This window comes from Aulostomus chinensis, chromosome 17, assembly GCF_037954235.1.
Source record: "Aulostomus chinensis isolate RoL2024-O1b breed Wild chromosome 17, RoL_Achi_v1.0, whole genome shotgun sequence".
Lineage (NCBI taxonomy): Eukaryota > Metazoa > Chordata > Actinopteri > Syngnathiformes > Aulostomidae > Aulostomus > Aulostomus chinensis.
In genome coordinates, this window is record NC_141336.1 from 24,874,683 (window position 1) to 24,887,670 (window position 12,988).

Sequence of the window (12,988 nt, forward strand, 5' to 3'; positions counted from 1 at the left end):
AAGCCAAGGAAGTGCACTTCACGTGACTCAATTTCCTCTTGAACTAAGCACATGAAGACATGAGTAGTTAATTTATGAGTAAATTTATTGTGTTTTAAATTTCTAAATTCCGCACCTTAAAAAAAACCCCAGATACGTTTGGCAAGTGGCCGCTGACAATCAAAATCAAAAGTGTGAAGCTTTGTCTTTGTTAGGACCTCAACAGAGCTCAAACAGATCTTGTGTTTGATTCTGTGTCACTTTTATATCCGTATCTCAGGGTGTCGGTGCATTTATTTGTGTATTCAAAGATCTCCATTTGCTCCTGCACTCCTGCGTCTTCTCAGGTCCCACTTACATTAAACTCAGAAGCTATATTTACAAAATCTAATCTAATTATTAAGCATAATTTACAACAACTCACTCAACTTTATACATTAACAAAAAAGCAAGCATGCTTAACCACGCCCAAGTGGTGGCATCGGACCACGATGGTTATGAAGCCGTTTCAAGTAGACAACTAACTTCCGTGAGTACACAACAACGATCACTTCAAACAAACGCGCTTTTATTTTGTGGGAAATTCATCGATTATGAAAACTGGCTCAATATCATTTCTACCTCTGCTGCTTCCGTTCACCTGCTCTCACCTGTGAGGTCACAGACGCTGGGGCTTCTGGGCCGATCGAACCCCGGCACGTGACCCAAGATGTGCACCAACAAGAGAGGAAGTTTCAAAAACTACTGTGTATTGAATGTCATTAAGATTTATGTGAATACAGAGTGTGTGTGTGTGTGTGTGTGTGTGTGTGTGTGTGTGTGTGTGTGTGTGTGTGTTGAGGAGTCTTGGATTGCTTTTCTTGCTGCAATGAGCTGATATGTGAGATAGAGCTGTGCTTACACACAGCTGCCCCAGCAGCTTGGCACTATGTGTGTGTGTGTGTGTGTGTGTGTGTGTGTGTGTGTGTGTGCGCTTTGGATGGCTCTAGTCATGGTGAATGAAAGATCAGAGGGAGAGGGAAGGCAGATGGACCGCCCTGAGGGCCAGCAGACAGACAGAGAAAAATGCCAGTCAACCACCACCACATTCAGTCCTGCCAGCCTTTTCTCTCTCTCTTTTCTCTCTCTCATTTGCTTCTGTGTAAGCCTCTCGAGAACAATCCTCGATGATACAATGCAGCACTCACAATCAGACACACCGTCGCACACTCCAGGTGTACGTAACCATCATGCCCACCATGTGTGCTGATCTACGGCGACATCTCCTCTCATTCAGCGCCGATTCGTTCCTGTTGCTTTAAATGAAGTTCTATTCATCCAAATATGAATCCCAGCAAGGTCCATCACGATGCAGTGAAACGTACAACTTTGAATGTAGTCGGTGTCGTCATGTAGAAAATGTCTAACTGTCCACGTCTGGATTAAAATGTTTCTTAGCTTTCACGCTGAAGGCGACTGGTTGAGAAGAGCTACCTCATTAGCAGTGATTCTGTCTCAAAATAAGAATTAAAAAAAGAGTTGAAGGAATGAGCCTAATTTTTAGGAAATTTGCTTTTGTTGTATATCATTTTTAGAGGCAGACGAACAGACGGACACCTTTCTCTCCTCTCTGGTGCACAATATCAAAAAGTTGCTCCGTTCCTTTAAGAACGCATGTGAGACAATCTGGAGAGGTGTCGCCAGAGAGTCCCTGGATTGCCACGAGATGCGCTGCTGGACGGAGCAGCAGTTTTAACCAGGTGGGCTTAAAAATCAGCCTGAGCGCAGCCTTAAGAGGACATGATAGAGAGGACAAGAACCTTATTTAACAAGTTTTGCCCTACATATTAAATTAAATGTAGTTATTGGGGAGTGGTTACATCATGACATCCGAGCTTCTCCTCTCTGCTGTAGAGAGTTAAGGACAAAGAATAAATCAGAGAAGTGGGACCAGAAAAACTCCAAATGAAAAAAAAAGACAAGTAATGACATCTGATGAAGATGAGAAACAGGCGACGCAGCAGAGATGGAAGGAGAAACAGATTGTACAGTCCTGAGAAGTCGAGCGAGAGAGAGTGATGTCAGAGACGCACAAGGCAACGGAAGGAGAGATTAACTGGAACTGCAGCAGCCCCTTCCACATACATGTACTCAGTCGTGTGTAGTACTACCACAAAAGCTCGAATTTATGTGGCGAATGTCACGACATCCAGGAAGCCTTAAAAAGTATAAGCAAACAATGAAACAACAAAAAGATCAGTGATATGACCAGAGCCTGATTGTACAAGTAGCCAGCAGTCAATACCACGCAAGTACTCTCGCCGTGATGAGTATGTAACTGCTTAGGAGTCAGTCACAACTGTGTTATGAGACAAGCACTCAGTAGTCATTACTACATTATTACACAAATAACCTGAACTCACTCCAACAATATAAAACAAGTACTCAGTGGTATTACTGTTATAACAAAACACCCTCTACTCATTCCTACATTATCAGTACTCCGTAGTAGCAGTAGTAGTCTTTATGACCTTGTTGCACAAGTAGTTATGAGTTATTCCTGTTATTACATAAGTACTTATTTGTCATTTCTGTTATTCAAGTGTGAGTTCTAGGCCAAGAATACGTTTTGAAAGGTAAAAACGCCCTTGACCTTTGACCACTGAGGCATCGTGCGTTCACTGTCAAGTCTAAGTGGACATTTGTACCATGGAGCAAGGGAAAGCGACGAGTCTGAAGGAGTGGAAAATGAGAGAACGAGACACACAACTGTGTTCGAGCAGAGCTGCAGAGCAAGAGACAGAAAAGGGAGAAAAGGAGGAAAAAGTGACAGACATAGAGGGAGGGAGAGGTGGGGAGAGTGGAGAGGAGTGAGGTGTGTGTAGCACAGAGATGGGGAGTCAATAATGACTGATTACTGTAATTCAGGCTGTCAGAGGCATCGACCTGCTGCTACCACCAATCAATACACACCAGGACACGAGCAGCCACACAAACACCTCAAAGCTAGCATGCACAACACATGTGTCATTAGTGCTCGTGCACGCACACACACACACACACACACACACACACACACACACACAGCAGGCGCATGGACGCACAAATACATTTGTACAAATGCACTATCATCCAAGAGCGACACAAAAACTACACACACACACTGATACAAAGACATGAATACTTAAAAGAAGGTCCGTGTGTGTGCACATACAATGGAGTCAGGGGTTGTCAGCTGCCCCTCACTGAGCCTAACAATCTCTGTCTCGCAGGGCGGACGTGGCAGAGCAAAGTGGCTACTTCAGCGTCCCCCTTCTACTCTTCTATACACTCCTCCCACCTCCCTGGCCACCTCCACATTATCACACTGGAAAAAAGGAGACAGAACTAGAGAAGAGATGAAAGCCGCTGAGGAGCATGTACTGATTCATCTATTTACACGACCCAATATTCTGGAATATGATCTCAATTGGGTTACGGCAGATGTTACACAATTAAAAAGCAAGCAATTAAAATAGTCATATTCTGATTAATGCAGGAATGGAGTGTGGTGGGTGTGTGCATCACTGCCTCAGCAAAGACTCTCACTGTCAGCCAAGGTGCCAGCGTTCAAGTTCTCATATTTTGTCACCTTAATAGATACTCAATGAGCCACTGTTAGAATCACGAGGACCTGCATCGCCTCTTAAGCCCAGGTTGGACTCCACTTTCAACCCATGTTCACATTTGTGACTGCGCAATTAAGATATCTTCAAAAAACAACAACTAGTGAAACCCAGACACGGAGAAGGAGACAAGCAGACATGAAAGAAACGTACAAATCCGCAGGTCTGACTGGGGTTGTACCGTACTTGCTGCAACTATCCATCTGTTGTAGTTATAATGAAGAGTGTGTGTGTGTGTGTGTGTGTTTGTGTGTGTGAGAGACAGAGAGAGAGCGAGACAGAGAGAGAGAGAGAGAGCAAAGTCCCTCATTTTGACACAACATTAGCGAGGACAGTCATCGATAAGTATTGACTACTGAGCTCGTTCCAGTGAAACTAACATCGCATTGGATCAAGCACAGACTGTATACACACACCTGTCTGTCTCCTTGTCTCTCCCACACGCGCACAGACACACACACACCTAACTCTTTTAAGCACTTGAGAGCCAACTAAATACACCCTCATCACACAAGCACTTATACTCTGAAAGCCAAACACCACTGGACATTGATTTGCTATTTTTAACACTTGAGCTGGGTGATAAGGGGCTGAGGATTTTATCAGCCTACAAAACGGCAGACACGTTTGAACAAGTGTTATTGCTGGATCTTACTGACCAGTTCATCTGTCCATCCATCCATCATCCATCCTTCCATCCATTCATCCATCTGCTACCACTCATCTGAAGCCAGGTTGTGGAGGCGGCAGGTCTAGCAGGGAACCCCAGACTTCTACTTCACCGGCTCCATCAACCAGCTCCGACTAGGGGATCCCCAGGTGTTCCCAGGCTGACAAAGTCCCTCCACCTGGTCCTGGGTCTGCCCTGTAGCCTCCACCTAGCTGGATGTACCTAACACACCACCCTTGGGAGGCACCCAGGTGGTATCCTAACAAGATCCTGAACCACCTCAACTACTTCCTTTCTAACAAAGCAGCAGCAGCTTTACTCCGAGTTCCTCAGGGAAGCCTGAACTCCTCACCTTCTCCCGAAGAGAGAGTCCAGCCTCCCACCTGAGGAAAACCATCTCAGTCACTTTTGTTCACCGTCTCCTTCTTTGGGTCATGACCCGTATTTCATTTACTGCAGACTGACCTGAGGAGACAGAGGCTTTTACATCAGGTTCAGACTCGAGGTCCATCTCGAAAAACTGGATTCCTCAGTAAGTCCTTCTGTTGTAGAAAATCGAAATGCCGTTTGAGGTGACTGCTGGCAGTTCAGAGGCAAAACAACAATTTTGCACAGACGTTGTTACACTCCCTGCAGGTGTTCTTTGCATTTGTTATCAACAATTACAACTTGTCCAGAGGAATCCTCCATTTTTCTCTGCTGGAGCTCTTCTTCTACTCCATCAACGGCCGCAGCCATGGGTAACGTTGCCTCAACAGCCACCTACAGACTGCATCATGTCACCTATCATATTTGTTCCAAGCCAGTTATGGAAACACAACTAACTGCTGGCACAGAGACCAACAGCAGCATATTGAGACATAAAATCAGAGTTAGGATGAGTAAAGCCTGAAGTATTGATTCACTCCAAAGTGCTTCAATCCGTAGTCGACTGGTCGAGGTTTTGGAGGAACACGGTTGGGATGGTGGTTGTACTGTAGCTACCAGAACGTCTGTCAGGCAGTGACCTTCAGTTCAAAGTCTCCATGAGGCATTTAGATTCCCACTGAGATCCAAACCCTTCCATAAAAGGATCTTTTGGTTTACTGCATTTGTGCAGAATGAAGCTCCTGACTTACCTTGGATGCTGACTTCTCTAAACTTTCATTATAAAAAAAAAGGATACAAGTTCTGGTAGAGAGGAATGAGCGATTTAAGAGCTCGACTGGCATTGATCGCGGTGGCTCTGACCATCGTGGGCAAAATCTTCATGTCCACTATGGCTCCATCAAACAAGGGACCAAAGAAGGGCACCTACAGACACACACACGAACACACACAGAGCGTGTCACTCAAATCAACTGGTAATAACTGATCCACTGTCTATGGAAACGTATCAAACGAAGGATATTCGAGATGTTTTTATGAAACAGAGTCATCTTTGGGAGCCAGGCTTCCTTTTAGTGAAAAACAATGACTGACAAGATAGTTCTTATTTGGATTTTTATGATAAAATATTTGATTCAGGCAATGGTTTTCTGATTTAATTCAATACTTTTGCTTGTGGAATCCACAAGCAAAGAGAACAGGCCTTTTATTGAATTAATCTGGAGACCAGGTCTCCCATCCATGCACTCTGTGACTGAATGCAGTGCTTTCAGGACAACAACACAGAGAATATCTTATCTAACTTGCTTTTGGATTCGTGATAATTCAATATTTTTGCTTGTAGAATGAAAGAAACAGAATAAGGTTATGTTATTAGTGTTATGGTATCTATGTCATACAGAAAAAAGCAGGGTTTGATTGTGTTAGGTCTTGTTTAAAATAGAGTAATGTTATCAGTGCTGTGGTATTAATGTCTGTGTGTTTTAGACTGAAACATTAACCAGAGCAGCAAGACTGAAGGCAAGAGTCTCCCTAGGATTGTTAGACAATCTGGATGCATATCTGTGTCGTCTGGTAGAAAGTAGGCACGCACGCACGCACGCACGCACGCAAAAACGCTAATATTTTTAATTCTTCCACATAACCTGGTTGGAGGAGGGCCATCCATTCTAGTTGGAATTAGTTATTTTTAAATTCAAACTTCTGATTTTCCAGGTTTTTTTGTTTTTTAACTTTTTTCAGAACTGCTAGGAATCAAAGCAGACAAGTCAACGGTGCTCTAAGCTTCCCGTTAACATTTCAACATGGCGCTGGAAGCCTGTTCGGCCCAGTTTTTATTTTGAGAAGCCTGGTGTTTTTATCATTTATGTATGGATGCATGTGTCTGCGTCTGTCCACCTGCACAGCGACAGGTGATTCTAGCTAGCAACCCCCGGCCCCGTAAAAATGGTGGCTCTCGTTATAAAGAGAAGAGTTGATCCCAAATGCCGCATTTTAACAACACACAGACTGCTAAATATTTATTTACAGAAGTCAAAGGTAAAGCCGTGCTCTTAGTTTGTGGTCCACAGGTCGCGGTGTTTAAGGATTCCAATCTGAATCGCCATGGCGCCACAGACTGGATTTTCCTCACCGAACAAGTAAAACTGAACTGAAAGCATCAAAAGCACTTCTTGCTTCGTGGATGACGTCGATCAGTTGCTTATCTTTGACACACTGCAAAACAACTTTTCAGTATTTGTGAAGATTAACAAGTTAAAAATAAAATGAAACTGATGTCATAAGTGTTTGTGTTTAAAGCTGTTTCTTACTTTTATAGGATTACTTTCCTCTTTGACCTACACCACAATTCATAAATTTACATAAATATTTACAGAATTTTTTTTATACTTCCGATTACCAGTAGCAGACAATCAAAATATATAATTTATTGCTAGGGGAGAAAATTAATATGGAGAATTAACACAGATTTTTTGTGGCCCCCTGTAGAAATCAATTGCCCAGCCCTGGTTTAGAGTGTTGTCCTAAAACCTGGAATAAATTAGTTTTGTTCTTTGAACAGACTTTTGGTCAATTGTCTGAAACAATTCAGGTGGCTCTCACAAGATATTTTAACAGTTTGTTCTTGACTTGAATGCCACATCTGCCAGGACGAAACGTCGGTGCCAAGGTCACTGTGACTGGTGATGACGTCATCATAGATTCAAACAGAGTCACAATGGAGGAGACTGACTTTACCTCGGGTTTTTTGAGGATGTGGATGGAATACATGTGGTTTTTCATTGGGTAAATGATGATTAGCACATCTCCAAACTCAGTGGGGATGATCCCTCGGCGGTAGTCTCTGGAATGTTCCGACCAAACGATGTGGACCTCATCATTACCCAGATGTCTGAGCTGGAAGGAGGAGAATCCAAACATAATAAACATCTTTGCATTCTTTCTTTTTAAAGTATCAACAACATTCACTCTGTGCACGCCAACCAAACACACACACACACACACACACATACACACACACACAGAAAGGGTCCCACACAATAAGCTAGATTGGGTGTATCCATCATAAATTCAAGGCTTTTGATTTTGTGTGTGTATTAGCTGGCCCTGGGGGTGATGGAGTGAATGTGTGAAGATGGAGGGTGGACAAGAAGACAGAGTGAAGCTCTGGAAAGATGGAGTATGGGCTGGAAGACAGATGGGAGCACGTCTGTAAGGCTGTGTGTGTGTTTGATGGGGGGCTAGTGAGAGCTCTGTCATTAACCTTGATGTCTGAGAACACACACACACACACACACACACACACACACGTGCATCTGCAGCCCTGAGAGAAATGCATCCAACATACTTCCTTTTAAATGTGTTAAACCACAAAACCATCGTGGAGAAAATTACGTATGTTTGGAAAATAAAGCAAGGACAATGATTTCTACACTCTAACTTTCACGCCAGACAAGGCAAACACGAGATATTTCAAATTTTATCCGATGAATTTCATTTTATCTGTAAATATACATCCTGCGTCGCATGGGGGGCAATTTGGGGCCCAACAATGAGGTCAAATAATTAGATAATCATGTGATTTGGTACAAAAGCAGCACCCAGGAGAAGCTCGGTCCTTGAGAGGCCAACAAATGTGAGATGTCATGTTTAACCACAATGTTACTCATAGATGGGTGTGACAGGAGGGCTGGAGAACTCGCCTTCTACTGTGCACGACAGCAGTAAAGGATTCAAGGAACTTGAGAGAACTGAAGACCGTGAGGAGCAAAGACGCAGGCCGATACTGAACACTTGCCGTCTCCATCCCCTCAGACGCCACAGCATCGAGAAACACTCGTCTGTGGCTGACAGAACCACCAGGGCTCAGGGGAACTTTGGCAAACCTCTGTCATGCACCACAAGATGGACTTACATCCACAAATGAAAGATAAAGCTTTACTGTGTCAAAAGAAAGTCTTAAATTGCCTTCGCACCATAAGCAACCTGCTCTTCGTCGTGTGGTCCGGAGGCAAATCGCCGGCATGTTGCATCAAAACTTGTGTGAGGCTTCCAAGCAACAACAGCTGAAGAAGCAGCTTAAATATTATAAACTATATAAATTAATAAACCCTGGATGGCAGGACGAAGGACCAGCCAGCAGGAAAGCTCAACACCACCGGAGCAGTGGACCACCCCGAAGCAGGACGTGTCCATATATGGTGGGCGGGCTGTCAAGAGAACAGATAAACTGAACGTCACACAGTCTGGCAGCCGACCCATGCTAATGTTAGCCTTCAAGCTACTAAAATAAGGTACCCACACCAGTGGGAAGTGGGAAGCCTTGAATCACAAGTGAGCTAACAGGTGTCCAGAGTGGTTTTACGGTTAGAAACCAAAACCGGGGTCTAATAGGGCAGGGGGTCAAAGGTCACTTGCTTCCAGATCTCTATGATGCCGTTACAGAAGTGCAGCCTTTTCCCTTCAAAAGGACCTCACGTACACGTCAACAACACAATGCAGACCCACAGAGCAGAGACAATCAAAGCCCGGCTGCAGAGGAGGAGGCTGCACTGGGACCCGAACACGCCGAGTTATAAATTTAGATACACCGAGATTATCATCCGTTAAATTGCTAATCCACTTTTTATGACAACTACATTCTACACAACGTTCACCTTTTGAAATCACCCCCCTGAGACGTACTGACAAGACACACAACTCAGAGCAGAGATGTGGGGAGCTGATGAACGCTGCCATTATCGCATTGACAGAGTGAAAATTATGAGTTTCAGGCTGGATATTTGAGTGTTGGAACAATTAGGTGACATCGTCTGGTAAGGTTAAGAACTGGAGTCTGACTGTCTGAGCAGCTTCTGTGGCAAACAGCTTCCTTCTCTCTTTTTTTTTTTTTTAAGAAGAAAAAGGTTTTATTAATGACATCTTCTTTAAATCCATCATTATTTGGTGTAAAGCAGCTTTTTCATCTGATCATAATGTTCCAAGCAGATGTGGAATGAGAGGGAGATGGAGCTGGACAGATGCCCTGCAATGGTCTGAACTCACACTGCAGTGTGTGTGTGTGTGTGTGTGTGTGTGTGTGTGTGTGTGGTTGTCATGAGGATTGATGATAAATGCCTGCCAGTATGGACATGTGTATATCTGTCAGTTTAACCTCTTTGTAGACACATTTGTCAAACTGTGTGTGTGTGTGTGTGTGTGTGTGTGTGTGTGTGTGCGTGTGTGTGTGTGCGTGTGCGCGCTGTGGTTGTTTGTGCAGGCTGATGTGACTAAAACCCTTTATGGATATGTGTTTGAGTCTAGTTAAACAGGTTTATAGAGTGCACGTACGTGCATGTGAGAGTGTGTGTGCGTGTGCGACTATGTGTGTTTAATGGGGCCATCAGCTGATCAGGGAGACGGATGGTGTCGGACCAGGCAGCGTTAATCCAATCAGGAGCCTGCAGCGATGTGATAGGCTGAGAAGCAGGAAGTATGATCTGATTAAAGGGACATTATGGCCATGTGCAGAGTGCCCAGTGCCTGGGGGATGACAGGTGCGTGCACGCACACACACACACACACACACACACACACACACACACACACACACACACACACACACACACACACACAAAACATGCCTGCCGACACAAATAACACACACAAACACAGATGTGATTGCTGCAAATAATTACTGGGGACATTACTCTGTGTGTGTGTGTGTGTATGTGTGTGTGTGTGTATGTGTGTTAAATGACCCTTGTTCATTCTCAGGAAAAGGAAGATTGAGGTAGAAGACAAGGAGAAAGGAGGAGTGAAGGGTATGGAGTGTTTTTTTTTCTCTTCACTTCTGCAACAAAGATGAAAAAAGCTCTTATCACGATTTGCTGCGTCTTTTACATTTTCGTCTTACGTCTTCCACCGAGAAGCTGCATTTAGTTACGACGCTGCAAATCAGAGGACCAAGCTACCAATGGAGGTAAAACTTTCACCAAGCGTGGATATCTTCAAAACCAGGTTGAAAACGTTCCTCTTCTCATGTGCCTATTCATAGTCTGCACTGACTTTCTCTCTTTTCTTTTCTCTTCCTTTCATTTTATTTTACGCTCATGTCTTTCTTTTTCCTTCCTGTATTTTAATCTATTCATGTATGTGTATGAAATGCGCTATACAAATAAATTTGCCTTGCCTTTTACAGCGGCAGCCTGTTGGAACAACCACGCTAAAACTGGCAAATACATCACGCCATTGTTTTTCTATCTGTTTCATTCGTCTCGCCCCAAAAAAATGCTTTTCCCAAACGGCCTCCTGAGTGTTTAAATCAGCATCTGTATGGTGTTTCGGGGTAAATCCAATTGTTACTGAACAAGGGAGGGTCCGTCTCTATGCAGCAGTGGAGTTTTGGCCTTGTTTATGGGCTTAAGACTGAAACGCCACCTTTGGTCTGACAACAGAAGGATGTAAGTGAGACTGTCTGTGCGGTGACTTCAGCTGCATCAGAACACAGTGCAGGTCATGAATCACCTCTACAAACCAGCTCTCAATGAAGCCTCGCCTGACGAAAGCATGCAGAGGAAAGTGCTGTGATTAATGTCCCATTCTCACTGACCAAAACCCCCCCATCCCCCCCCCCAAAAAAAAAACCCTGCTTATACTGAGGGGGGTTCTACAACAAGGGAAACAGCTTTGATTGGCATTCAACCCAGAGTGAAATGAGATCTATCGCATCTGATCAGAATTGCTGAGAATGCAGAAAAACCCCGGAGAAAGAGGTCATTTGCATCCGGCTCCCAACCTCAGACACTCAGCACAAGAGGTCAGAGCTCCACTGAAAACAAATACACACAGAGGAGTGAATGTCCGTCTCCCCCGCCGGTGGCTTCCATGACTTTTTTTATTATCTCATCCACAAATTTAACCATCTGCCATCAAGAATTGACGCCCTAACATCAATTAGTCTGCCCCAAGTCTGAAAAACAGAGTAGCAATCACGTCTCTCCCGTACGGTAACTGTGTTCATGGCGTCACGTTAAGAATAAAACCACAACTCCACATCTCCTTGTCATGAGATCAGGATGAATTAGCTTTTAGGAGCAGGTTAGTCAGGTCTGAAAAACCTGTAAATGTAAGGTACATGAAGCAGCTACGACCGCAGGACAACTGGATTACCAAAAAACCTCAAATTTTCAGTCAAAAACATCACTAAAAATCAAGGTGGTGCTGCAGATGTGAGCCTGTACGACAAAAGAAAACAGATCAGCCTCAGGTAGACGTGCTGCACCTGACAGGGGCAGTCAGCTTCATTTACCTGAACCGGGCCAGAACTTCCTACCAAGCCTGGACCCCCCCAGTGTCTCCATTTCTACCATGATCAATGTAACTTCCCCAGAACTTCCCCAGATTTTTCACGAGAGTAACTAACCTGCAATATAATGCCTCTTGGTCGTGTGTGTGTGTGTGTGTGTGTGTGTGTGTGTGCGCACGCGCGTGTGTGCCTCACCTTCTTGGTGAGATTGTGGTCCTGGTCATGGGGCATCCGGGTGGAGACGTGGAAGATGACCTCAGTGGTGGAGGTGGCGTAGTAAGGTGTGGTCTGGCCGGTACTGCGGTTCCTCTGAAGACCCCCCATGAAACCACAGTGAGTGGTGAGGTCCACCTAAGACCAACAAACACCATGACATCGCAATACATAAAACTGCCCCCCCCCCCCCCCCCGTCACTTGGGGAAAAATGTGGCACTTTTAACCAAGACGACCATTTTGCATCACAGACAGGCGAAGTTATGAGTTTCTGTGGACCGACTTGGTGAAAGACGCAGAAGCAGGTGACGCGAGGGATAAAAGATTGTTACTGAATTGTTAAATAATCGATCTCTCTTAAAAATGTTTCACCTGCCAGGTTCTGGATGGTTTACAATTACAAATCAAAGACCAGCAGCACTCACAGGTAACAGACAAGCGCACGTCACTGTAAAACTGACAAACCCTCCGGGTTCTTAGATGTGGACACACTCCTGTCTAAAGTAGTTGAACGTGCCAGAGATGCTGCATCAGAACACAAAGACACAGAATCACTGAAATGATTTATGAGGGTGATACAGAAGTCAAACAATCAGCTGACTGAATTATGACATTAAAATTAGAGGGCTTACTTACTGGCCGACGGAATAATTTCTTTGATCGGAGACCAACTCTTGCTTTTATGAATTAAACCCTAATTGTAAAATATTGCTATATCATTACTTTCATATGCTGAGCTTTACTATTTTTTGAAAATTACAATTAGGAGAAAAGTGTAGACTTTCCTGTGTAGACATGCAGGTCTGACAGAGACCACGGATGTGAGC

General features: G+C 44.2%; 1 protein-coding gene across 7 annotated transcripts in view; it reads right to left on the reverse strand.

Annotated features, from left to right (window-relative positions):
• Positions 1-12,988, reverse strand: part of ralgapa1 (Ral GTPase activating protein catalytic subunit alpha 1) — a 70,015-nt gene that overhangs the window by 18,019 nt on the left and 39,008 nt on the right. For all 7 annotated transcript variants that reach the window (XM_086181591.1, XM_086181592.1, XM_086181596.1 and 4 more), the window contains 3 exons: positions 12,143-12,298; positions 7,399-7,557; positions 5,459-5,586 (listed from right to left, as the gene is read on the reverse strand). In XM_086181591.1, coding sequence (XP_086037717.1) covers positions 5,459-5,586; positions 7,399-7,557; positions 12,143-12,298 — 443 coding nt within the window. The remainder of the gene's footprint in view (positions 1-5,458; positions 5,587-7,398; positions 7,558-12,142; positions 12,299-12,988) is intronic.